The 26319-nt window shown below is 41.4% G+C and overlaps 1 protein-coding gene across 6 annotated transcripts in view; it reads left to right on the plus strand.

Moving 5' to 3' along the window:
* Nucleotides 1–405: 405 nt before the first annotated feature.
* Nucleotides 406–26319, plus strand: part of dgkb (diacylglycerol kinase, beta) — a 47964-nt gene continuing 22050 nt past the window's right edge. The window contains exons 1-18 of one of the 6 annotated variants that reach the window (XM_041044472.1): nt 406–475; nt 4851–4927; nt 5411–5431; nt 6053–6206; nt 7348–7485; nt 10616–10665; nt 11746–11820; nt 12000–12119; nt 12908–13025; nt 13618–13706; nt 14073–14189; nt 14473–14607; nt 15427–15528; nt 17992–18065; nt 18686–18760; nt 20978–21063; nt 21737–21826; nt 22548–22708. In XM_041044472.1, coding sequence (XP_040900406.1) covers nt 406–475; nt 4851–4927; nt 5411–5431; nt 6053–6206; nt 7348–7485; nt 10616–10665; nt 11746–11820; nt 12000–12119; nt 12908–13025; nt 13618–13706; nt 14073–14189; nt 14473–14607; nt 15427–15528; nt 17992–18065; nt 18686–18760; nt 20978–21063; nt 21737–21826; nt 22548–22708 — 1752 coding nt within the window. The remainder of the gene's footprint in view (nt 476–4850; nt 4928–5410; nt 5432–6052; nt 6207–7347; nt 7486–10615; nt 10666–11745; nt 11821–11999; nt 12120–12907; nt 13026–13617; nt 13707–14072; nt 14190–14472; nt 14608–15426; nt 15529–17991; nt 18066–18685; nt 18761–20977; nt 21064–21736; nt 21827–22547; nt 22709–26319) is intronic. The other 5 variants (XM_041044475.1, XM_041044477.1, XM_041044474.1 and 2 more) reach the window with 5 other exon arrangements.

Here is a 26319-nt window from a genome sequence, read left to right on the forward strand (position 1 = left end):
GAGCGTTGTGGTGACAGCTGCTGGAGGAGAAGCAGGCAGGCAGCAGAACAGGGAAATCTCACATGTCCGAAATATCAGTGCTGCACGGGCTGACACAAAATGATCTTTTGATTTATCAATATGTATTGTTAAATCTATTTCTGACCTTTTAAAATCCGCCAAAAACTGTTTGGTTTCAGGCTCTCGTTCCGAACAACAATCATCCCCAGCTCTGTGTCAATTCAGCCAGAGCTGGTGCATTTAACCTGCTTCATCATTTTCACCGCCATTAAGTAAAAAGAGATGTCTGCGGCTGTTAATGGGGCAGGTGATCTGATGTCTATTGTTGTTTTCTAGTGTGACGCCCCACTGTGCTGCTGCTGCCCGGGGAATGCTTGGCGGACAAAGAGGCGAGGCCTGAACACAATGAGCAGCCAGGACAAATGGGTCACGCTGACCCCAGCTGAATTTGCCCTGCTGCAGGAATATACTCAGTGTGAGTAAGAGAGGTACTCTCTTTTTGTGTCTAATGCTGTTAAGGAGGTTCTGTATTTTTTTCCTGAAAGACCTCTCTCTCTCTGTGTGAACAGCCATTTTCCAGGTTGCACCTTCAGGCAGCCATTGTAGGAACTGACTCTCTAGTCAACAGTTGCTGCTAACAGCAGAAAACTTTTCATTTTTAAATCTTCAACCTGTTTTTAACTAGAAACTGACTAAACGAGTCAAACAACTTGGAAATAAGATGCTTTTGAGAAGTGTAGTTTTCCTCTTTTGCTGAATGTTAGCTGTTTGTGCTAAGCTGCTGGACTAAACTCTTACACTGATATGAAATTCATTATCTTTTTTACCAAAATGCTGAAGTGTTCTTCACCTCACAACCTCGTGTCTGTGCAGTTTCCCCCAGTTCACAAAAGTTTGTTGAGTGTTTTGACTTGAGGTAAATTTTCACTTCATCAGTCTGGGTGGTTGGAAAAGTTGGCATGAGTCAGATTTCTGCTCTCACATCTTCGGTAACCCTCCTCACACAGGGAGACAAATGTGCATTCACAGAAAACCCAGCACACCAAAACACACAGAAACACAAATTCTTTCTGATAGCATCAAACCACCAGTAACAAGAGTGTTCCTGTGTCTGCTGTAAACTGCGGCGCAATTCGGTTAATCTCAAACATCCCCTAAGTCTAATGATAAAATTTTGACGATGTAACTGCCGGTTGCATGTTCGTCGTACTGATGTAGGAAGCTCAAGCTGCTCAAGCATTTAATCTGTGTGGTGCTGTTTGAGCTCTAAATGATTCATTTGCAACCCAACAAATGGCTCCCCTGCTCACCAGACTGTGCTCGGGATGCCTGGAGTTTATGTTACGCTCCAAGATGTTGACACATTTCATCATTTGAAACGGTACCAGGGACGGAAAATATGACGATACCTGGCAGGCTGACCGCAGGATGTTGTGCACCACCCACACATCGTTTTGGACCAGCTTTGGAAACACAAAACGCCAGTCACAGTGAATCGTTTGTAGGAAGACAAATGGTGAAACTAACTGTGGACAAGAAATAGAGTGCAACTTCTTCTTTTTTTTTCTTTTTTTTTAGATCCTAAGTGCTTGCTGTGTCAGCTCTCTTTGTATGATAGCAGTGGTTGAACATATTTCTGCTATTTTTAGCACCAAACGTGACATCTTCAAGCCATTTCAACCATTGTCTCTTTTATTTGCTATTCAGAGCACCGAGTATGAATCTTAATAATTAATGCTTTTTGCCCTGGATCCCTTGTACCAGTGTTTCACTTGGTAATGACATTTCTCCCTTTAATTGCTCTGTGCCCGGTGACAACATTGTTCCTTACTCTGAGGGACTTCCCTGCTCTCTCTCTTTCTCTCTCCCTCTCTCTCTAGCGGATGCTGCACTCAAGAGCCAATCAAGTTGCGGTTGTTGTTTCCATGTTTTGCAAATATTTGCTTTGCTGGTGGCCTCAGGAGTTTGTCGAATAAAGCAAGAACATGTTTCTGTGACGTGAGGCTTCACCATGTAGCCTGAAATGAAAATTGTGTGGGAATGAAAAGCAGAGAGCGAACTGAAAAAAAGCAAAGCGGCGAGAGAGAGAGAGAAGAGTCTTGATGTGTGCGTGCAGGCATGTGTGCGTGCCACACAGATTTGGATAATCATGTTTCAACGAGCTCCGGGCGACTCTTTGTGCGCTGTGCAGCTACAGGTTATAAAATATCCCGCTCTCTGAGCTGCAACAATGGGCATCGCGTCGCCTCACCTTCCCCCCTTATCTCTCCATTCACCCCCCACTCTATTTCTCCCTTCGTTCTCATTAAAGTGAGCTGTACACACTTTCATAACATTTTAATAGCTGTGTGCCTGGACAGGCACCTAAGATCTGACTCACAACAATTAGAGCTTCTGTTACTAATGTGCATAGTGTAGCAGAGCGCTGCCTTAGCTTTCAAGGTAAAAACATCTTCAGTGTGTTTGTGGAGCTAAAAAAAAAAAAAGAAAACATGAAATGAGACTTGTCCTTTGATTTCTATGTGCCACACATTGGTTAAATCATTAGCCTGATTGAGAAAAGACATTGTAATTCAGTGGTGCCTGCTGAATGTGACAGGCAATCAGTGGATACATAATCACTCTGCTCCGTAATGGTTTTGTGTAGACGGCATGCTAATAAAGATGGTCAATAATGATGACACACACTCGCTTATTCCTAGACACTGCTGGTACAATGCATCCTGACAAAATCAAAGATCCGAAGCCATTAGTGCAGGAAGCGACAAAAAGCCGTTAAGAGAAACATCGGAATAGATGCAGAATATCAGCCACTAATTATTTTTTTCTAATACTTACATTTTCTATAACATTTATTCTACAGCATCTACAGTATGTAAACATGAAGTAGATGTTACAGCTCATGTGTTGTAACTCAGTGAACTAGAGACAGGTCTGCCTAAGGTGTGATATTTTTGGCATATTCAGCTTCAAATCTGATGAAAGACAAAAGCTGAATTAATTTAATTTTGTGTTTTCCCCCATCTATAAAGACATATGCTGTGGAGTTTATAATACACTACCAAGTTTCACAGTTTTTGACAAGCAACACCTTTGTTCTTTGCCTGCAAGGCAGAGCTCCCAACACACCAGCTGATTATCAATCAGTGACATGCTGTGCAGTTTTATGAACAAAAGCTTTACCTCAGGGTCTCTGGCTGCTCCGTGATGGCAGGTGGGAGTTTTAGCTCTAAAAACATTTTTTCCCAACTGCTCGAGAAGCAGACATAATTTCATCAGTGGAGGGAACCAAAGATCAGCCTTTTGTTGGGACCTGTGAAGAGGCAGGAGACAAGGCAGCTAATGTGAGACACAAACTTTAAACAAGCGTCTTAATGTAATTTGTGATGAGCAGGGACTGGCTTATACTCCGAGATGAACCAGACCCTCCAGTGCATGTGATAAAACGGTACCTCTAATTAACTTCAGTAACATTAGAACCTGGTGTCTGTGGTGCAGCAAATTGATTTAGCAGTAGGGCTCATAAACGCTCTGCAGCATGCAGTAGTTATCACAGTAACTCATATCAAGTTATTTTTGTCTGTAACTGAGTGCTAAAACACAGCCCCCTTCTTTTCCTGAAACATCCACCAGTGCATTCACATTATTTCAGCCTGTTTTTAGAACAATTTAATGTTTTCTAGATTCGTTGCGCAGCAGTTTTTCTCACTCTGTCTTGTTTCAAGCAAATAACATTAATGAGATCATTCCCGAAACAAGTTGATGTGTATTTTTTATAGCACTGTAGTCCACTGTAGTTTTGTTTTTCCATTGGCAATGCTATGTTCATGTCATTGGTATTTTTATGTCCTTAAAGTCCAGCGTTTTGAGGAATACTATTCCAGTGAGAAGATCAATATTGCTCTCTTAAAGTGTTTTGCCTGATCAGGATGAGGTCAGTTTGCTTGACATAAAGACTGGAAGCAGCTTAAATGGCTCTGTTCAAAGTTCAGAAATATGCCGACCAACACCTCTGAAGCTCTCTATATTAACACATATCCCGTTCATTTATCCTGCTTATAAACAACAAATATAAAAACATCAAATTGTGGTTTTAGGGGGAGTTTATATTCTGGACTAATTTCTTGACAAACAACGGTTTATCCTTCTGCCCAGTCCTTATGTGCAGTGTCTCCAGCCTTAGTGCAAGTTTCCAGATACACTTGGTGGTTTTGGTTTCTATAGAGACGCAATAATAGCAAAACCTGGTAACCTCATTGTGATGATAAGACTCTGCAAAGCTGCATGTAGACATTACACCTCACTGTGGTTCACCAGGACATCGATCCAGCAGGTGTCCCATCCAGAAATCATGAGATTTACTTTTCACATTTGTTAATTAATGAACTTTGTGTTTGAGTTGGTGGTTGGAGTTTGTTTTCCCACTTTGGACAGAGCCAGGCCAGCTGTGTCGTGTTAATGTAAAGCTAGGCTAACCACAACTGGTCTCCATTTTCCTATTTTGTGTGAGATTGATTTCGATCTTCTCATCTCACTATTGGAAATAAAGTTCCCAAAAATAACACGTCCATATATTATTTCTGACGCGACCTCAGCTGACTCACTGATGGGGGTGCGTGTCCCTGCAGACGCCGTAAATTTTCAAGAAGAAAATCATTTGCAGTAACAAATGATTTGTATTTCTAGTTTAAACCGTATAATCTCCGTACATAGCATGGCTTGCTGAGTATAGTGCTGCAAATGAATGTTTAATATCACTACTCACTGGAAGAGGAAGCCAGATTTATGAAACATAAACGGTGGAACACAACACACAAATACACTAACATGCCCTCAATGTTTTTGCACAGACTCAACCAAGAAGCTGAAGGATGTGCTGCAGGAGTTCCATGGAGATGGCGTGTTGGCTAAATACAATCCAGAGGAGGTATGTTCAGTTTATACTGCATTATGTAACGGATAGTTTATAGTCTATTGAATGCAGCTGTGCGAATAGTTCTCATACAGGACTCCAATCTGCACATTGACAGCAATGGAGCAATGGCTGTTGCTTTCTGTATGGTTACTCTCTTTGTTGCTTAGTTTTAGTTTTTGATTTTAAACATAACACAGCAGACAATTAAACACACAGTGATACAGAGGTAATCATTTCTGGTACAGCGGCTCCTCTGCGTATTCTTTACAGGTTCTGCCTCGTTCACACTTTTTCTAAAAAATATTTTGACAGATTTTTTTTACAGCAGTTTCCATTGCTGCTTGACTGACACTGTAAACCTGCATTTACATGTCAGCCTTTGTTGTGGCTCTTCACATGTGTAACATGGACATTATACACATTTTGGATGTGGTAACTGTGATGCATCTTTGAACTTGTCGGGTTTCTTTCCTTCTGAAATGCTGCGGGTTGTAGAAGCAAGAAATCCTCAGCCAGGTAACTGCTGTCTCCTCCCCTCTCTAATTTATTGTTGGTGTGTTTTGCTGAGTGCTCACATAGTTCATCACCGAGTAACTAAACTCTCAACCTGCAGTAGAGCAATAAAAAAAAAATACATATATCACTTTTAGTTAGAAACAGAATTAAAGGAATTTCTAGAGGGCATGCAGCCACTGACAGTGAGATATTACTCACCTAAAATGTGTTACTCAAAATGTTCACAAGCAAAATGTGGCAACACACAGAACCACTTTCGTATCCATCAAGCAACCAAACACCTGAAAGGATAGATGAAGCTGTAAATGTTAGAAACTTGGACAGGAATAAAGACCACATCACTTGCACTGCTTGCAAAGAAACAAGCTGCAGAAACTACTGAAACTACTCTAAAATAGATCTTCGCCGCCCACAGCACTTTAGGCATCTTTCTGAGTGCAGCAATCTGCAACATGAATTCTGAAACATTTTGGAAATGATCACAGATTTTTTCCCCCAAAAGGTGAAGCATACCAACACACTCTCTCCGTACTGAAAATCATCTGTATTTTCTCGCCCTCCAGGCAATCACTGCAGCTCACCATGACAAACAACATGTTCTGTTCCTGCCTTGGTTTTTAGGAGATTGACTTTGAGGGCTTTAAGGTCTTCATGCAGACGTTCCTGGAGAGCGAGCTCCCTGAAGAGTTCTGTCAACACCTCTTCATGTCGTTTAGCAACAAGGCAGCCAAACCCAGTCCCTCATGTTCTGACAAACCCAAAGTCACTGGTAAGTGTAGAAATGAAACCTTTACCCCAACAAACCCTTGAATTATGAACACAGCATGGTTTGTAGTTACTGATACATTTTTTGAAACCGTTGGGGCTTTTGTTGCTGTAGCGCAGCCGCTTTGTCACTGATTCTCTGTCCTCACAGTATTTCTTCATTTACATGTTCTTGTCGATTTTTTTTAAGCTGAGCCGCTTTACTCTGTAATTTCCAGAAACTTTTAGCGCTTCACTTTATTGCTGTGTAAAAACAGCATCCTCTTTCTGTTTTGTGCCATCAACCAGTCTCGTAGATTTCCTGCCAAGCCCAGCCCGGTGGAACACAATGTAAATTGTAGTGTCGAAGCTGCCAGTTGTCTTGGCAATAGTCTTGTTTGTTTACAGGATTTATGCTAACATCTCATTCTCATGTGGTAATGACTGATATTAAAATGACGCACTGAGGCTTCCTTCTGTCCACCTGATTAAAAACAGCTAACTTCTGATATAAGTTTGTCCTGAACTGAATTGCTGATGCAAGGCCTGAAAACAAGATCAGACGTATGTAATAATATCTGAGGAACAGTCACCCAGCCCGTCAAACTGTGAGACGTTCACTGACAGAGATGCGTAGCAGCTTATCAATAGCTGCAACAAATCTGATGGACAAAGTTTCTTGCCGACTCAGAAATGATGTGTGGTCTTTGCTCGTGAGGCCTGAATGAGCAACAGCTGAGGATGTACCGTCGTTATGAACACATGACCATATGTGAAGACTGAATCTTAAGTTCCCTCTTCTCCTGTACACGACTGCACCATGTCATCAATAAACTTGATCTTTACCCAAACTTATAGATACAGTATTATTAAGCACTAAGTTGGACACATCTAAGTTTTCAGAAAACACAGTATTGTGCCTTTTACTTTTAAAAACAATGAGATAACATCACCTGCAAGAACACAGCCCTGCCCCCAAAACAAAGCAAACCTTTGATGAGGCTAAAACTGGACTATCTGTCTGTTTGCCTTTTTGTTGAAGCGGACACCACCCACTATTGATCAATTCGACTGTACGACAAATGTCAGGCATCCTAACCCAGCAGGCTGTTGGGCTAACTTTAGAGGCATTGTGGAGGACGTTTTAACCTTTCATCTGCGTCTCCCTACAGGGTTGAAGCTGATCAAAGGCACCTCGACCCCTCTGAAGACGCCCGCGCTGCCCAGGCCTCTGGATGCGGTGCAGCTGAAGGACATCGTGTGTTACCTGTCGTTGCTGGAGGGCGGGCGTCCTGAGGACAAGCTTGAGTGTGAGTGTCACCCCATGTCACATGACTGTTTGGGTCTTCTATTAATATGCAGCAAGCATCAGTACAGTAATGTGCAGACCATGAGTACACAAATATGAATAAAAAATACACAAGCCAGACAACTGAGCTACAAAGAGCAGAAGTAGTGTCACAGGTTGAGTTAAACCTCAGTGGATGGAAAGCAGTTTTTCAGGCTACATAAGGTCAGACTGAAAAGGACAAAAGCTGAGAAATGACAAAGCTAATATCATGAATTCTTGCTCTGCTGCATTGTGGAAAAATGCAGCATCAAGTCACACTAAGGACGTAAGTGACAAATTTAAAAAAAAATTTAGAACAGTAGCTCAGCTGTTGACTGGATCTTTGTGTGATGCCTCCTGTTATACAGTTTTAACTGTCACCAACAACTGCCAGCAAATCAGAAACGAATGCACGTTGTGGTGAAATGGAACATTGTAAGACCTGACTGCTGAATAACCACATCATTTTATACTTAAACATTTTATACTTTTACACTTTAGATGTGGCCACAAATGAATGAAACAACCAGTGTGACAAAACATAAAATTTTTCCAGGTGCTGAGTCCAAAAAAGTCCGTACCTGTGAATTATATCTGCCAAAGACTCACAACACTGGAAAATGCTCCTGTGAAAATTTCTTCTTTGTAACATGAAGAAACGTTTGGAGCACAGATTGGTTCTTTGACAGGTAGAGAGCAATGAAAGGACAGAAATTACTGAAAAATCAATGAATCATTTCTGCATATTAATTTCAGTGTTAATCTCAGTTTTCCGCTTGTGGTTGTAGTCTGAAGAATTGTTCCCACTGAGATTTAACTCAACCCGTGAGATTGTTTCTGTGGCCATTTTTTTCCTAAATGCCGGTCCAAATAAAATCCTGGCTGCGAGGTTAACATGACATGATAACCGTAACTCGAACAGGCACAGAACCTTGATTATACGGCGTCTTGATTTTTCAACCAACACAGACAGATATGTGGTGTAATATAAGCAAGGCAACAGATGGGATAGAATATAGGAGTCTTCAGTGTTGATTTGTTGTGTTAACATTTATTTGCCATCCAAATATTTCCTGGGTATCTTGTTCTTTGTGTGTCTTTCTCTCTCTGTCTCTTTTTTTTTTTTTTTTTTTTGTCTCTGCGTTTTATTGGAGTGATTCAGAGTTTTCTCTGGTGTGTTTGGTGATTAACAATCACATTCAATCAAACTCTTTCTTTCTTGCTGTGTGTCCCCCTGGTAAAAATAAATAATAACTGGAACAAGCTCTTACAACCAAAGTTGTTATCCTTCATGTTTTCTGGTCTCAGAGGTTATCTCTCTTTCTTTCTTTCTTTCTTTCTCTCTCTCTCTCTCTCTCTCTCTCTCTCTCTCTCTGGAGTCTTAATTTATTATCAAATTAAATTCAGTTTGACTGTTTCTACTCTGTTTCTGCCTTATCTCGTTTTTCTTTGGAAATTGTCTTTGTCGGTCTCATGAAGCGTCTTCAGTGGGTTGTTTCATGCCTTGTGTTTATTGACATGTCTTCCCACGTCTCTTAACTGCATTTATCACATTATTTATTCACAAGGTTACGCTGCTTAATTGGACATCGGACTGTTTTTTTCAGTGTTGCTGTAGTTCTTATCCAGCTGCTGAATTATTGAGTAGAGCTTTGCTCATTAAGCGCAGGGATGACTAAATAATTCAGCTTCATGGATTTAACTATGGATGATGTCTTTTTGAGCGCTCTCTCTCCCTGCATCCGTGTCTCTCTCCTCCTCTTTGGTCCACACTCACGTCATTTCTGCAGTGAATGGGTCCATCTGCTGGTCTGTTTGAGAACAGCTCAGAAGATTTCAGTGCAGCTTGTTTGAGCCATTTCTGTGCTGATGTTTTTTTTTTCTTTGGTCACAGTCTGAAACGAGCAAGTTCTGACAATTCATCACAGCTGTCTGCAAAAGAAGACATGTCTCAGCAAGATGTTCAGTTCCAGATTCAGCCGACGATAGTTCTTTATCTTAAAAAGAGAAAACAACTGAAAATACAGTGAAATACTGTAATTCCTCCTCCTTGAGTATTTTCTTGAACTTGAACAACCAAGTTTCGCTTATGCACACATTTGTTTTTGTTGTTTGTTTACAACTTAATTTAACCCCAACAAAGACATCAGCCTTAAAGTCTAAAATCAGACTCTGAATATCCATGGACATGATTTTCACACTATTGTGAAAACATCTTGTGTATGACTGTCAAAATAGGAAGCTACTGTTTTTGACTGGAACTAGTTTGAGTCTTATTTAAATTAATGAGAAAAGATCTTTATCTCTGCAAAGACAAGTGTGTGTCTTGTATCTTATGCATTGCTCCTCTTTCACATAGACTTTGTTCTGCCCAACTAATTTGTACTGCAGACAGAAGTTAACAACAATCCTCATCATCGTTTGCACTTTATTGCCTTTTTGGTGCCTCTGTGGGTCACCACAATCACCTTCTTATAGCACCATCGTCCTCCGCCCAGCGCCAGACGCCAGCGTCACTTCCCCCCTCCCTTTGCCTTAAAAGGTCACAGTCTGTCAGGAAACTGGCAATTAGCTCCTCGTTAGTGGCCTGACAAACCGCCATCTGACGTCAGCTCCTTATGATGATGTCAGCAGCCACCCTCTGCTGCACCTCGGCCACACTCACTCGGAGGCCGGGGTGGAGGTAGAGGAGGGGGTGGGGCTCTGATGTGTAGAGTGATGGAAGTGATCTGCAGCCAGGTCATGCTGTTGTTGTCACGACTCTGTTATGGTCTGTTATTGACACGACGTTCAGGAACAGCCAATCACAGCTGTGATGTGGGAGCTGTATGTTTCCATGGTGACGTTTTTGAGTGGTATTTGGGGGAGCGGTTAAAGTTGCAGCATTGAGATGCTTAGAACTACAGAGATACGGGTTTCGCTTTGTGTTTGCATCCAGCGAAGTGCACAGTGACATTCACACAGAAGAAAAAAAAGTGGTGTTATGGAGCAGTGAGTGCTGCTGCTTCTCCTGCCAATAACTTCAAATGTTCACCTCACAGGTTGAGGTGGGAGAGTACAGGGTCTTATTACTGAACACTCATGTTTTTGTTTTGTTTTTGTCTCCACAGTCATGTTTCGTCTCTATGACACGGATGGAAATGGATCTTTGGACAGCTCGGTAAAAATTATTTCTCCTCTAGATGTTTATTTATTAGCACATTTTTTTTTAAATTTTAACTCTTACAGTTATAATACTTTAAAATTAGTCAAATAAGTTTGAACTGATCACATTCCCCGATGTGCCAGTGTTTCGTCAGTGGTTTTAAAGTTTTTTTTTGTTGATCTTTTTAGGCACCGATATTAAAATCAGCACCAAAACAAGGAGAGAAACAAAGTATTGGAGGCATTCTCCTGTCAACCAACAATTCATTATCAGTTAATCTGCTAACACTGTGAAGTGAATCTCTGTTTATCTATTTATGACTAAATAATACAAAACATACATTCAGTGTAACACTTCAACATATGGTCCAAGTATGTGAATATAAATAATATAAATAAAAGAGAGAAAACCAGGAAGAGGAAGCATGTGGGGCATGGGTGTGTTTATGAATGAAAGAGCACCAGTGTTTATGTGTACATGTAAAGAAAAAGCGTAGGAGGGAGTGTGGGGGCAAGAGGGCAAGGGTGGGGTGGGCGGGGGTTTGTAAAGTATCCAATTATTAGTCATCTCCCTCCCGTTATTGGCTGTGAGAGGGAGAAAAAAGAGATGGAGTAGAGAAGAAAGGACAGAGAGAAGAGAGCATACAAAGGCAGAGGTATCAGTTCAGTGCAGTACTCCAGGTCTGAGAGCAAGCACAAAACATTTAGTCATTTTTTAAATGTGTGAACTCTTGATCTCCACTCATACACTCTCACTGATCCTCTGCATAAACCCAAACTGCATCATAGTGATTCAGTCTGCCACTAGATAATAATGTCACCCCCCCACCACCACCACCCACCCACCCCCCGGCCCCCAAAAAGCAACCATTGTAATTAAACCATCAGCTTGCAAGCTCTTCCCACGCTGCCTTTGTTTTCCTGTATGCAACTCTTCTGTGCGGAAGAATGACATTCCCAACCTGCTATTACACGCTGTTTATCAGTCTATTCACGCCAGAGACGTTTAGTGACATCAGCTTGTAAGGCTGCAATATACAGAAAGGTAAATACTGTATTTTTGTGCCTGTAATGACTGTCTGTGGTCTCACCGCAGGAGCTGGAGCACATTATCTCCCAGATGATGCATGTGGCAGAGTACCTGGAATGGGACGTGACCGAGCTGAAACCAGTAAGAAAGACATATGGTGCATTAACACAAATCAGTGATTTTAAGATACTGTGTATTTTAAGCTTTTGAAAAAACTATGACAACATTTCCTTAAAGTGCTCAAAACAAAAAACACAGATCAAAAGCTCCAGAACAGATTCTGTATTGGCTGTTTTAGTGAGATGTGTTTTCGTTTATAGATCCTCCAGGACATGATGCGGGAGATCGACTACGATCATGACGGAACTGTATCACTGGAGGAGTGGATCCAGGGAGGCATGACCACCATCCCACTGCTGGTACTGCTGGGCCTGGAGACGGTGAGTCCACAGAGAGACCAGTTACATCTTGCAAGTGACGCTGGTCGCCCGCTGAGAGTCTTAGAAAGAAAACATATCATGGTGGCAATATCAGAGAGAAAGACTGAGTGGACACCAGTTGATTGTGCCCAGTAAGAGTACTGTGTCTTTATCAGACTCGAAACTGACAAAGGTATAAGTCTAATACCTGTGTACTATAGACTTTATTCCAGGTGTTGAATGTCAGCTAAATAACTCATTACCTGAAATGAACTGTCTTACTTTCCTTTTCTAGGACAGTAAATATCCACTGACTTTCCTCATTACTATTAAACCATTTTCAGTGATTCATAAATTATCTCATAACATCTCACACACTTCCCAGTGGTTTCCTGAGAACACCCTGACACATGTGGGTCCCTGCTGATGCTGTGTAATCCCCAAACGAATGAGGGCGCCATCAGTCGGTAACTGTGTCGCTGTCTTCAGTTCACAATTTTCCCACTAGATGGAAGCATTTGACCAGCTTCAATGGGAAAACTCTGCCAGATGTCATTTTTTATGAATGAATATTACTGCACAGGGAGGACAGAAAGACCTGTCCTCTGTCTTCACTGCATTTGGACTCAGCTGGAAATTTAAAAAGGAAAATACAAACAAAAAAAATACAATCAAAAGCTAAATGACAAATAAATCAACAAAATTATCATCTAATGATTCCACCACCAAAATATAGAATAGATGCAATCAATCAGTTAATTGGTACTGACTCGATCGGTTAATCATTTGATCTGTTTCTCTTTCTGCAGAATGTTAAAGATGACGGGCAGCATGTGTGGAGACTGAAGCACTTCAACAAGCCAGCCTACTGTAACCTGTGTCTCAACATGCTAATTGGGCTGGGGAAGCAGGGACTCTGCTGCTCATGTGAGTAATTCACTTACTATTAAGGGTTCAACACACGCATTGATTTGTACAGACTCATATAATAATGCAATACAGCAGTATTCAGGCAGTGTTGGCTGTTCTTGTGTTGCAGTGCCGATATGATGGATGTTACCGTGTGATAACATTCATACAAAAACAACTGAGTCCTATGATTCACCAGAGCCTAAAATAAACATGTAGTTAGCCTGGGATTTAGAGTTTCAGTGTCCCATGATGATATAAAAGCTGTTTTCAGAAATGTCAATGGGAAACATTCAACGCCAGAGATGGAAAAAAAAAATATCACCCCAAATTTCAGCTGAGGAAAAAAAAAGAGAAATAAACCTGTCCACAGCAGACACTTCACAAAAGCCTGTGTTGTAAGTGCATTTTATCTGAAAGTATAAACACTTATTGTGTTTCAGCCCCAATTACATTTTCCTTTTTTTCCATAGAGAACTCAACTCTACACACAAACACATTATGCAAACCCTTGTGTGTGTCACTTGTAACTGTATGAAAAATCTGTTCTTTTCTTTCCTGTCCTCCGTCTCTTCCTAGTTGAAAGTTTTTTTTTTTTGTTCTTTCCCAGTCTGCAAGTACACAGTCCACGAGCGCTGCGTGGCTCGCGCTCCGCCGTCTTGCATCAAAACCTATGTCAAGTCCAAGAAAAACACAGAGGTGCGTCCAATTGAAGTGTTTACCAGTTGGCACGCTTGGATCAGCGATGCTCCACGGAGCTTAGGACGAGGGCTTCTCTTCCTCTAATGGAATTAAAACAACTCAGTCTGCTACTAAGCATTGCTAATTACCAGGATAAGCCTGGTTTAAAGACATAGATACCGGCTGTGTCATTTCTCTGGTCTCTTTCTTTCTCACTTTTTTTTTTTTTTTGCTTTTGTGTTTCCTTCTTGCTTGTTTTCTTTCCCTCTTGCTTTCTTTAATTGTTGTGTCACTTGTGCCTTTGTATATATCTTGTTTTTCTGCACCATGTTTCTTTTCTCACTTCTTTCCCTCCCTGTATGCTGTCTCTGCCTCTCTCCGCAGGTAATGCATCATTTCTGGGTGGAAGGGAACTGCCCCACCAAGTGTGACAAGTGTCACAAAACCATTAAGTGTTACCAGGGCCTGACTGGGCTCCACTGTGTGTGGTGTCAAATCACGGTAAGCCACCACCCGAGGAGAGGCAGCCACCTCCTCATTATATTCCCACTGCTTCTTGTTGTTTAGGGTTTTCGTTTTTGCACCTTTGATACCTCACAAGTCATCCCACCAATTTACACCCAGAAAACACTTGTTTGTGGTTGCAAGTTAATAGAAAATAGAACAGAGGCAATGACACATGTAATGCAAATCTATCCTGAGCGTATAACCGAAAATGTACCTTTAAACGTGCACTGTTATTGACATAAGTTTGGATGTTAATAACGGCCGCCACCTCCTCCAGCTCCATAACAAGTGTGCCTCCCACGTGAAACCTGAGTGTGACTGCGGACCCCTGAAGGATCACATCCTGCCCCCCAACTCAATCTGCCCCATTGTTCTGGTAAGACTTCAGTCCTCACTGGTCAGTGGTCCCGTGGCTGAGAGAGCCTGACCTTGTTTGACACTGTGTTATCTGCGGATGCAATCATCAGCCTGTGTTCCCCCACTGAGCCCTGAAATGGCAAAGCTCTATTTCCAAAATGATATAGGTCTATTTCAGGGGGGGAAAAAGGCTGTACCTGAAATTGCTCATTAAAATATAAATTATCCACTTGTGTAACATTTTAAACTTCTGTGGTAGAAGGTGGCTGGACATGTCCAAAAAGGGAAGCAGAAAAGCAGTGATGGGCAGAGGAAGTGCATTTGTATTTGGATTAAGTTTTATATAAACTGAGCAATTCTCAAAACAAACTCTCAGACAACTTTCCCTATACTTAGCACATAATTAGGTAACTCTCTGGATTAAAGAATTATTGGGAAACTATAGTCCCATAAAATGAAGTGATTTATTTTCCAGCACAGTGGTCTTTGCTGTTCCACACTGCCAAGGATATAATTCAGTTGGACAGATGCTAAATTTGTTGACCTAAACTTAATCAGAAAAAAATACAGAGCTTGTGCTCTAGTAGTTATAGACCTGGTTACAACAATAAATACATTAAATACGACCAACAACAAAAAAATATATATACATATCTGTTTAAGAAACATATACTGGTAAATTTGACCTTTTACAATTATCCAAACATTTTATTTGGAAAGCAGTAATCAGATTAAAAAAGTGCCATGGCTTGATTTAAATTTGTTTCATAGCTTGTAAGAATAGAACTCACATTTTCCTGATAGTGGAATTCACCGTTTTGGAATTTAATTTATGGATCTTTAAATAACATCACTGTTTGACCTTTGACCTCAGGAAAGGCAGTCGACGCTGAGGAAGGACTCCCGGTCCAGCCAGTCGAGCCGAGGGAAAATGCAGAGAGCCAACTCGGTCACGGTGGACGGCCAAGGACTGCAGGTAACACTCAAATCTGAGTCTTCTATAACCTCAGTGTAGTTTTACTGCTTAAACTTCTTACAGTATATTTGTACATTTCCATACCGCAGTGCTCAGTGTAAACACAGCCATCGTTTAAATTTAATTTAACCAGACTTTAGCTAAATCTTTTTCACACTGTGATCTCAGCAATAATAAGCTAGAAAAACTAGATCTGAGAGATGCTTTTACCGTCATAATCCTGTTTTGTTGTAAAATAAAAATTGAGCTAGTTTTTCCATAATCTGTATATAAAATTGACATGTTTCATCAGATTTTTATAAAATATGATCTCTCAGAGTTTAATTTACAAATTTATTTTGTACGTGTTGGTTGTAAAATGAGTCAAAACTTGTTAAGCCCAGTAAGAAAGAAAGTAAACTCTATTTCTATAGCAAGGTGCTTCAAATACAATGTACAAATACAGAGAAATAAAATATTAAAAGAACAACATAAAGCCATTGGAGTTAAAATGATAAAAAGGTTGCTCTGACTCAGCTAATGTGACGCTGAAGTTGAACAGTAAAAACACGATCCCCCTTTGTCCCAAGCCTGGATGCAGTTGTCGGGTCCAAGGGATGTTAGTGCAGAACAAAGGGTTACAGGATCTGAAATGTTTGAACCAATCAGATCGTGTAGGGATTTAAATGTAATCAACACAATTTTAAAGTGAATTCTAAAATGAACGAAGAGTCGATGTAATTCGGCCAGGAATGGAGAAATATGTTTCCTACGTCAAGTATTTCTCTGCACCAAATTGTTGATGGGCAGCCGTCACTGTTATTTTAAGAGAATATTGATGCTTCGAGCCTTTTTTCATTTCTGAAAATCACGTCTTGAAATTGACCCCTGCAGTTGGTTCTGGGGTGTGTGATGGGACTCTGCAGGCCCTGCTGGTAATCAGTATCATATAGCTAAGCCCAGTCCGGCCTGATCCTCTCTAATATCTGTCAGCCAGAACGCTGGCGATGGAAACCTGCCGCCGTCTGTGGCGACTGCTCGTCTGCGCGTGGCTGGGAGAGAAATATGATGAATCATATCCCAGGCACATCCATCTATGCCTCTTGCTGGCTAACCAGCGTAATAATCAAGATTATTATTTATAATTACAGGAAGTAATGGATCACTCTGGCCTGGACAGGGAGCTCATTAATTCACCCTTGGCCTGCTGGGGTAGCAGACAGGGGGAGTTAAGCGCTTCATCTGTGTCAGGGAGAGCACGGGGTGAGTTGTTGCAGACTAACGGCAGGAAGGGCAATTCAAACAGGGGGCCGCTGGTGCAGGGCTTGTTTATGTGGCGCTTTGTGAGTTCGGCCTCCGGCGCTGCAGGCTCTGTCTATCCACAGTTTCACCGCCGCGCAGAGAAACTGGAAAACCCTTCCTCACGTCACACGAGACAGCCTGTCGTGCTGATTAGGAAGCAGTGACAAGTAACTGTTACAAACCATGAGATTTCAGGTTGAGAGTATCGACTGGCTGAGAGATAGATGGGTTGTTTTACTGTGCTGTTTGTCCACAGTTATCTGGTTTCTGAAGTTTGAAGAGCGGCATCCAGCTACTGTACCATCACATCTTCTACAAAAAAAAACTTAATATGTGGTAAATTTTGGTACAAACCAGAGCAAAAGTGTGATGAATGAAATTATTATTTGGTTAGTGTGAAACGTTTTGCTTATAATATCCTGCAGTTTTCTTAACGTCAATGAGTTCCATGAACAGACTAAAACCAACGGTGATGCAGCTCATTCCACTGAGCCAAAACAAATCAGTGACACTTTGCATCACAGTGAGTGACATGTTTCTTCATCACCATGAGCACAGCTATGGTACTTTATTTTGACTTTCCTGCAGTCTTTGACCTCATACACCGTTATGCTGCTATAGATTGTAATCAGTGTACTTAATATGTATTCATCCGCCACTGAAAATAGTCCCCAACAAAAGCACTATTTACTCCTGTTTGAATAACATTTGCTACAAACTACAATGCCCAGCAGTTTTAGGAAAGGTGTGTGTCTTCAGTAAGGATGAATGGGCTTGAGGTTGAGAGCCACAGACAGAGAGGGAAAGCTGGAAAGTATTAAGAGACAGACGATGTTGATTTTGGTGTTTTCATGGGAATAAGAAAAATATAGAGTAATTACAACCTTATCCCTGGAATAAATAACATCAGTTTGATGTGAAGGATTGAAAATACATTTCTAGTGACTTCTTCACTTCTCCCCTTAATAATTAGATAATATAATTAACACAAGATTAAATGTGGACTCCCAGGCCTCGCCTCAGCCAGGTAACAGAAGAACTGCAGTGCAAATGTATCAGATGACTGGCACAGCTTGTAAGTGCTGTATATACTGTCTGAGGGATATGGCTTGAAAGTGAATTCCTGTGAAGCATCCTGCAGTCTCCCAACACCAACGGTTTGTTTTGACATCTCCCATTCAGATCACAACAATAGAGGGCACTCATCCTCTGCTAGTGTTTGTCAATCCGAAGAGCGGGGGGAAGCAGGGAGAGAGGTAAGCACACAATCTGTCTCAACATGCTACAAGAGGCCTCTAAAGCCCCGCTCCTCAGCCGCAGAGGGGAAGGCAGCAGCATGGCCTCTGGCTGCCAAGTGCTTTAGGCTTACTTAGTCAAATAAAAACACAATAACATTTACCTAACGTGCCGGCCGCCTCCGCTGTCAGCTCATACACACCCCCTCTCCTCCGCTCAGACACCCTCCCCACCGTCACGTCCCCGGCTGGTCCCCCTTCTTTAACCCAGGGCTAATTGGGTTATTACTGAAACATATTCATTCACTCCTTATTACGCCGGCCCTCATTTGTTTAAATTATGAGATCAAAATATGACTTCAGCCAGTTGATATAATGAAATTGAAATTAAAATGAATTAGTCTTTCTAATGGTTTCTCCTCAAGGGGACTTTGGGTATGTCCCGCCCCACTGCCCAGTCCACTGCACTGTCACACTGTCTGATTGGACGCCGGTCGGCATCGGCACTCGTACGACAAAATCTGACAGTAAATCCACATTTTTGAGTCAGATGTTTGCACTGCGAGTTTATGTTTGTTGCCTTGTTGTTGTTGTGGAGAGATGTTTTCTGATGTGATGTCTTTCCATCCTCACTCCTGTAGGATTTACAGAAAGTTCCAGTATCTTCTGAACCCGAGACAAGTGTACAACCTGGCCAAAAATGGACCCATGCCAGGGTACGTAGGTCATCTCCCTGAATAGCTACTGAAGTATGTCAGTGACATGAGCCTGTAATTTACCAACCTGCTAAAAGTGACATTCTGAACTCACTCAGCTTAAGATCAGCTTAGATTACAACTTAAAAATGTTTACAAATTTGAGAGAGTTAGTGAATTAAAAATGGATCCTGGACGACCGCAGTACAGACACAGAGGTGAGAATCCTCTGAGACGTGTTGAGTGATTGTCTGTAATTTCAGCAGCTCTTCACAGATAAGAAGACAGTGAAGAAATTCACTGCCAAAAAAAGAAATCTTGTTCAAAAGTTATAAATTGGTCATAAAATGTGAATATTTTGATGCAGAATATGTTCCTGCTGACATCAAGTTGAATTTAAAAGCTGTTCCTGTCATTTCTTTTTATAATTAATTGCCTTTAATTCTTATTGATATAAAGAAAGACAGAAAGAAAGAAAGACAAAGAAAAAGTCCCAATTCGTCCTTTTTTTTTTTTTTTTTGAAAACTCATATTGACTAATGAGCTTCTGTTTACAAACATGCAGCTGTTTTCTGTTGTTGCTCGCATATAATAACCACCATCACATGCAGGAGAGGCCTGTAGTATTAAACCCTCCATTTAGTTCTCACACAGCGCAGACACAAATGAGGTGAGTTCACACATAACAAATGCTAGAGACGACGGCCTCATGCTGTAGCCACGGATGAACAGCGGCTCCATATGCATAAGCCTGTATGTGATCGGAGAGCCGCTGACACAGGTGAGTGATGGACAGAGAGGGGTGAAACTCACGCCATACCACATGTGATCACGCATACAGACGAGCAGCTCACCGTGGGCTGTAGGTGCGGGCAGCATCAGGTTTCCTATGCTTCACATCTATGATTAAGAAAATGAATGGATCGTTTACATGCATAAGGCTCCTTCACTTTGCTGTTTGCGTCCAGCGGCGCTTAAATACACAGGAATGCTTTGCTTCCGTGCTGCCACGTTGTTTGGCTTTGATTAGATCTGAAAACGGAATCGTCGTGCCTTATAAAAAATAAATACACAGCGGCACACGCAGGATACAAAAACCTCCACGAGGTTTGGACTGTCTGTGCGAGGAGCTGGCACGGCTCTCGCGTCGCAGATTGTGCCAACGCAGCTCCAAGTTTTTGGGGAGTGACCTTGTGTCCACTGTTTTGTTTCTCCTCTGTCGATGCCCCGTGCACGTGGCCTGAAGCATCACCTGCCTCCCCTCTGTCTGCAGCTGAACCCAGAGCTTCTCCTTGGAGCTGAGAACATTCCAGATGACCTTGCCCCGCTGTAACCTTGTTAATATTTTGTCAAGTGTACGCACTGCAGCACACATTAGCGAGGTGAACGGTCACCGTCGGACACTGCAGGCCGAGGCAGCCGCACGCACTGCTGTCAATTAGCTGCCTCACAAATGCAATTACAGCAAATTAAGTGTTTGTTTCTTGGTATTTAAACATCCCCAAAGTTGCCTTTCATGTTTGCGGCGCTCTGTTTTGCGTCTAATATGGTTTGTGGTCCCAGTTGGAGAGTAATTGAGCGAATCATTTACCCACCATATGAGGCTCGGAGGCTGGCTCATTCAGTTAGGGCTTTGTTATTGTGAAGGAACGGAAGAAGTTGGACTGAACATTGCCTGTCATGATCCAATTAACCCTTGAACAGGCAGGCTAGCTCACTGAATGAATAATTGTCAGTGCGACATGTGTTACTTTGTGGGATTAGAGGGGGTTTGCAGTGAAGCAGTGTGTTGTTTCAGTAGGCTCAAAAATAAGCTCGTGATCGGCACACTGTGCCTGCATCATGTGTCAAGAAAGGCTGAGAAAAGCAGAGATATTTTAATTAAACATCATTCACCTGAGAATATCTGGAAGTTTTATATAATCCTTTTAGAGCACAATGAAAAGAAGGTGCTCATTCCTTGTGAGGTTTGACATGAGACAGCAAAACCAGCATAAAAGGCAGTGGAAGCACTTCACCATGATGGTAATGCAGAGCAAGCTTGAGTGTGAAGGAGTAACACTGCAATTTTAATTTACAAGCTCCAAAAACATCCGTGCAACAAACTGTCCATGTCTTTGCCAAGTTTTTGGTACGTAGCCTGTGTGACATATAAAACATGAAAAGGTGTGAGTGCGTAATTACACAATAAAACATGAAGTTAAAAATAACATACAGAAGGAACTGTGTTTGTCTTAGGTTGAACTTCTTCAGAGACGTTCCTGATTTCAGAGTGCTGGCCTGCGGAGGGGACGGCACCGTGGGCTGGATCCTGGACTTCATAGGTACAGAATATAATGCACATTTCATGATATTTGGCTTTGTCCTGTGCTGTTTTCAATTATTTTACAAGGATTACAAACTCCCAAAACTCCTATGGTGCTACAGTATATGTGCCTGTATTGTCTTCACTTTCTGATTACATACAACATGGTAGAACTCAAACACTCCATTTCTTTTTTTGGTAAAATTGCATTTGTTTTTATTAGTTTTCAAAGCCAGCTACACCCTTGTTGTTCAGCCTGAAATGGTAAAGCGTCCTTTATGGTTTGTGTATAAACTCTTTCATTACGTCCGAGCCTGCGTATTCAGGGGTGGTAAAATGGGATGATTACGTGAGTTGAGAAACAACATATTAGTCATCATTTGAGGGGAAAAAAAAAAAAAAAAAAATCACCTGGCGTCCTCTATTTGGTCTCGAAGACGTGTTACTTGTTCAGGTTCTCAAAAATTGCCTCAATTTTTTATCAATCAAAACAAAGAGAGGTAATAACCGTCAGGCAAAATGTGTCTCTTGAAATAGACTGTACAACTGGACGTTCATATTGACTTGTAGTTTTTACAAGTGGGGTTGCAAAATGGATTTGATGCCTTCTTTGCAAGTCTTTGCACTGAGTTTGTTTTCTTGCTTTTGGCCGTGTTTCGCGTCGTGTTGTGATATTTGTCCTGCTGCTCCAGATAAGGCCAACCTGGACAGGAACCCCCCTGTGTGTATACTTCCTCTTGGCACGGGCAATGATCTGGCAAGATGTCTGCGATGGGGAGGAGGTACTGACAGAAAATAGATACATAGCGGTGAAATACATGGCCTCAATTTACCTTATTATTATATATAGATAGAAACACACAACACCGTAACCCACTATTAATTTTATCATATATTATAATTCAGACAAAGCTCAGGGAGTAATAAATCGATTCATTTCTATAAAATGTCTTCAGGTCTGTTGTTTTGTCCAAACCAAAACCCAAAGAAATACAAATGTTCACACTGGAGAAACTCAGACCAGAGAATGGAGGGTTTTTTTTCTTATCCATAATATCCAGAATATAATCCAGAATATCACAAAGACTAAACCTTCATTTCAAAACAGGCACTATAAACCTTATAGCATCTTCTCTTTGAGGCAGCAAACCAATATCTATTCATTGTCGGGACCAAATCTTTGGCATATTATAGCTTAAAAAGATTTGATAAGAACTTAATTGAGCATTACATAAAATCAGAAAGTAAATAGTAATAAAATGAAATAAAATGTATAAAGAAACATATTTCCGATTGTACAGATCTCTTTTCTGTAGCTGTAGATTTAGTAAGAACCTCCATATCAACACCACACAGCCAATATTAGCCCAGTAAACCAATAAATCAGCTCAGTGGTAGTTTACACTCATGTTATTGTAAGTAATGTCAAGGCATCAGCCAAGTGGCACAAGCTCTCCTCGACCCGTTTTTACGTCTCACTCGTCTCCTGTTTCTCTTCCTGAGGCTACGAGGGCGAGAGCCTCCTGAAGATCCTGCGGGACATCGAGAACAGCACGGAGGTGATGCTGGATCGCTGGAAGATTGATGTCACACCCACAGACAAGGAGGAGCGAGGGGACCCGGTGCCTTACAGCATTATAAACAACTACTTCTCCATCGGAGTGGTGAGTCCGACGTCAGTCAGTATTCAGGCATGAATGAACAGTGGGTGGATTAACATTCAGAGATATCTCTGTTCAGGACTTGGCGTCTTTTACCCAGACTTTTCTTTTAAAATGCATCCTTCCTTTATAGATAAGAAGCAAAAAGTCATTTTAAAAGTCGAGTAAAGGGCCACGACCGGTGTCCAGATACACTGGTAAAATTTGTCAGAAACAGGTGATTCAGTCTGTTTTGTCCCATTGTGGAGCTCCCTGCTGGGACTGGCTATCGGTTACAGGCAGTTATAAATAGTCAGAGTGCTAAACCAAGATTTGGAAAAACTGACTGTAGTTTCCTTCCTCTTCTGAGTTGCAGCAGTGACCTTGCTGAGGTGTCCTCGTTTTGTTGTTGCTTTGAACTTGTCTCGGCCTGCTCGCTCACAGTGAGGCTCAGTGGATCCATCCGCTTGTTTTTCCCTTTTTCTGTGACTCTGTGCCCACTTTTCAGTTTTCATAAGCCGGAATTATACTATATGTAAAAATCATTTTCGGTCATTGTTTGTGACATTGAGTTTAAAATCCACAATCCACTGCAGAGTAGACTTGAAAATACTGAAAATGAAATTCCCCCTGTCAGTCATTCTCGGGTCTGTTGTTACCAGCTTGAACTAAGGAAAAAAAAAAAAAAGACCAGACAAACAAAACGCAGCACCTGCTGTAACCACCTAATCAATTTATTTGTTTTGATCACATTCTGGTTAGGCCTTTATTGAGATGTGCTCAAGCCTCAACTGTCTGATCAATAAACAAGCCTTGTTTTGTGTCTGCACGGTGTTACGCGCCCATCAGCAAACCCACCCCACCCACACCCACCCAACGTCCATCTCCACCATAATGACACTGATTTCACGTAGCTCATGTTAGCCATTACTGATAAATGTCAGGGGGAAATATGGTAATTGACATTTGCAGGTGGCAGAGGAGGGAGCCACTCTGTGTTGTGAGACTCATACGGACTGTGGCAGGGACATAAGTGATGCATGGCCTTACAAATGTTAGTTGAATAACACCTCCAGCCTGGGCCCCTAATGATGATGTTAGAGGATATTAGAGGACAGGTCTTGTTAACATTGTGATAGAGGACAACAACGACTGTAATCTGTCTGCAGTGATGAGCATATGGTGATGTGTACAGGGGGAAGTGCTTAGAGTACGAAATAAATCTCTGCACATTCATCTTTAACTTCCAGGTATAAATGTCAAAAAAGTCCATATAACAAGTTACCTGATCTTTTGATTCAAACAACACGTTTAATGTAGATTTAGTAAAGCTGTTTTTGAAGAATGCTGTTCACGAAAGTTACAAATCGTTTTAAAAACATGAATTGATCGGGTTTCAAAATGCTTGTAAAAAAAAAAAAAAAAAAAGAAGAGCTCAGTGCTGCTTCTGTTTTCTCCTACAACTTTATGATGCTGGCAGAGTGAAGACAAGGCATGAGTTAAAGTAAAAGAGAGGCTTACACATTGTTACACTGTGGGGAATATAATTAAAACATGATATGGCTAAGACGTGTACCTGGTCTTGTGGTGACACCACAAATGGGTCAAGTCTGACACTAAACTATACATTTAGAAAATAAAAGCATCCAGCGTTAAAGGTGCCCCATGAAGTCTTTGACCACTAGCAGTGCTATGGAACAGTGTTTTTATGAATGAGTCCCCATTGTCCCCCAATGTAAACTATGCTGGTTTAAATATAATTTTAAATGTTGGCTTAGCCGGTGCTTTGTGTGGAAGCAAATATATGCAGCACAACTGAGGGGCCTTAGGGAAACACACAAACTTTGGTGAACATGCAAACATCAGATTTGTTTGTTTATGAGAAAACTCCACAGAGTAACTTTAAGTGATGGACTGCTGTGACCCATGGGTTTTGGAAAAGCAGACAGAAGATGGGTGTCGATCTGAGCAGTAACAGAGTGAATCACAATAATCCGGACGTAAAGATGATGTGTCTGATTATCACCATGTCAGAAAAGTCTCGGATTTTTGAGGCAGTTCCCATTTTGGAAAAGCTACATATCAGTGCTGTTGCCTCAGGAGGCAAATGTTTGTGCCAGATGTTGTGGCTTTCAACACGTCCCCAGTCTCTGGTTTAAAAACTTTTCAACACGTGCTGCTAATCAAAACTAAACTGCCCCAATAATAACAGTAATGTTTTATGCTTTAAACGAACCGGTTGATTCCTTGTTGCTAAAACAAACTTATATAAGAGCATTAAAAGAAAACAGCCTTGGCCTCGCTGGTTCATAAAGTCATTATAACCCCTGTTGTTTTTGCTGTTAGTGGGATTAGTGCCCAGCAGGCGTGATGATGACAAATGAAGTTGTTTGTGGCGGATTAAGAAGACTTTGAGCTCTCTATGGATTTGAGTGTGATATAATATTTTGTTCGCATCAAATTTTTTTCTTTCCGTTGAATGAAAGGAAAATTACAATAAAGATTATGCGACAAGTCAAGCTAATAATTACCTCAGAGATTATGCAGATGGAGAGTAGATTGTTTCTGTAATGACACTGTCGAAATCAAAAGATCAGCAGTAGCAGCGACCACGGACGATGGGTGTCACCACCAACATGACATGTTGAATCTGAAAGAATCTAAAGAGAGGTTCAAGTCTTTTTTCAAATTTGTATTTGTCTGATTTCTCTGATACCTCTCAGACTCAAATCGTAAGTGACAAACTGAAAAATTTACCGTAAAACTTCATTTTCCAAAGAATTTCAATCCCACGGCCCAGGTAAAAAAAAAAAGGGGGGCCATCTTTTAATCTTTTTTTTTTTTTCCTTGTAAATTCTTCTAACCTAACCATCTGCCACAGCCCATTTGGACTGAGAATTAATGGCGCCATCCCTTTGGGAGGATGTGGAAGTGACGTGAAGTGTAATGATCTCAATCAGGGCCAGGGGTGAGAGACAGAACTAATCACTGAGCACGCTCCACTACCATAATGCAGTCAGTCGCCCTAATGACCCTGGCGCTCCTGTCAAAGCCATTACTCTCCCCCGTAGTGAAAGGCACATCAAACCGCTGGGGCCCACTCATAATTGGACTAAACTTTGAGCTATGAGAGGACATTACACATGTCCTGTATTAATTTGGGTGCCAGATTTTTACATTGGTAATTATTTGAGGGCAGCTAGGGGGGGAGAGAGAGAGTGAGTGAGCTGAAGATGTCCCACTGCCGCAAGGGGGTCAAGGCCTGGAGATGTAAATCTGTCCGGCGTGTGTTGATGGTGTCACTGACAGGTCCCGTAATATTCAGGTTTTATGGTTTGGATTTTAAATACTCAGTCAGGCCTTGATGGTGTTTTTAAAGTACATGTGTAGGAGGAAAAAAATTCAAGAAATATAAATACTTTCTGAGCACTTTGTGGGCTTATCAGCCATGTTTGCCTAAAAACTGCAATTTTGAGACTCACCACAAGGTCCCTTTAGCAGCTGTTTTGAAGCTTTAGGCGTGCCGCATCAGCAGAGAGTTGTTCCCTAGAATGAACCTGAAACTCGCCAACGAAAGTAAAAAAAAAAAGTAAACATTTACTATTATATGACATCTGAACATACTCCATCTGCTG

The sequence above is a fragment of the Toxotes jaculatrix genome, chromosome 8, assembly GCF_017976425.1.
Source record: "Toxotes jaculatrix isolate fToxJac2 chromosome 8, fToxJac2.pri, whole genome shotgun sequence".
NCBI classification, from domain to species: Eukaryota; Metazoa; Chordata; class Actinopteri; family Toxotidae; genus Toxotes; species Toxotes jaculatrix.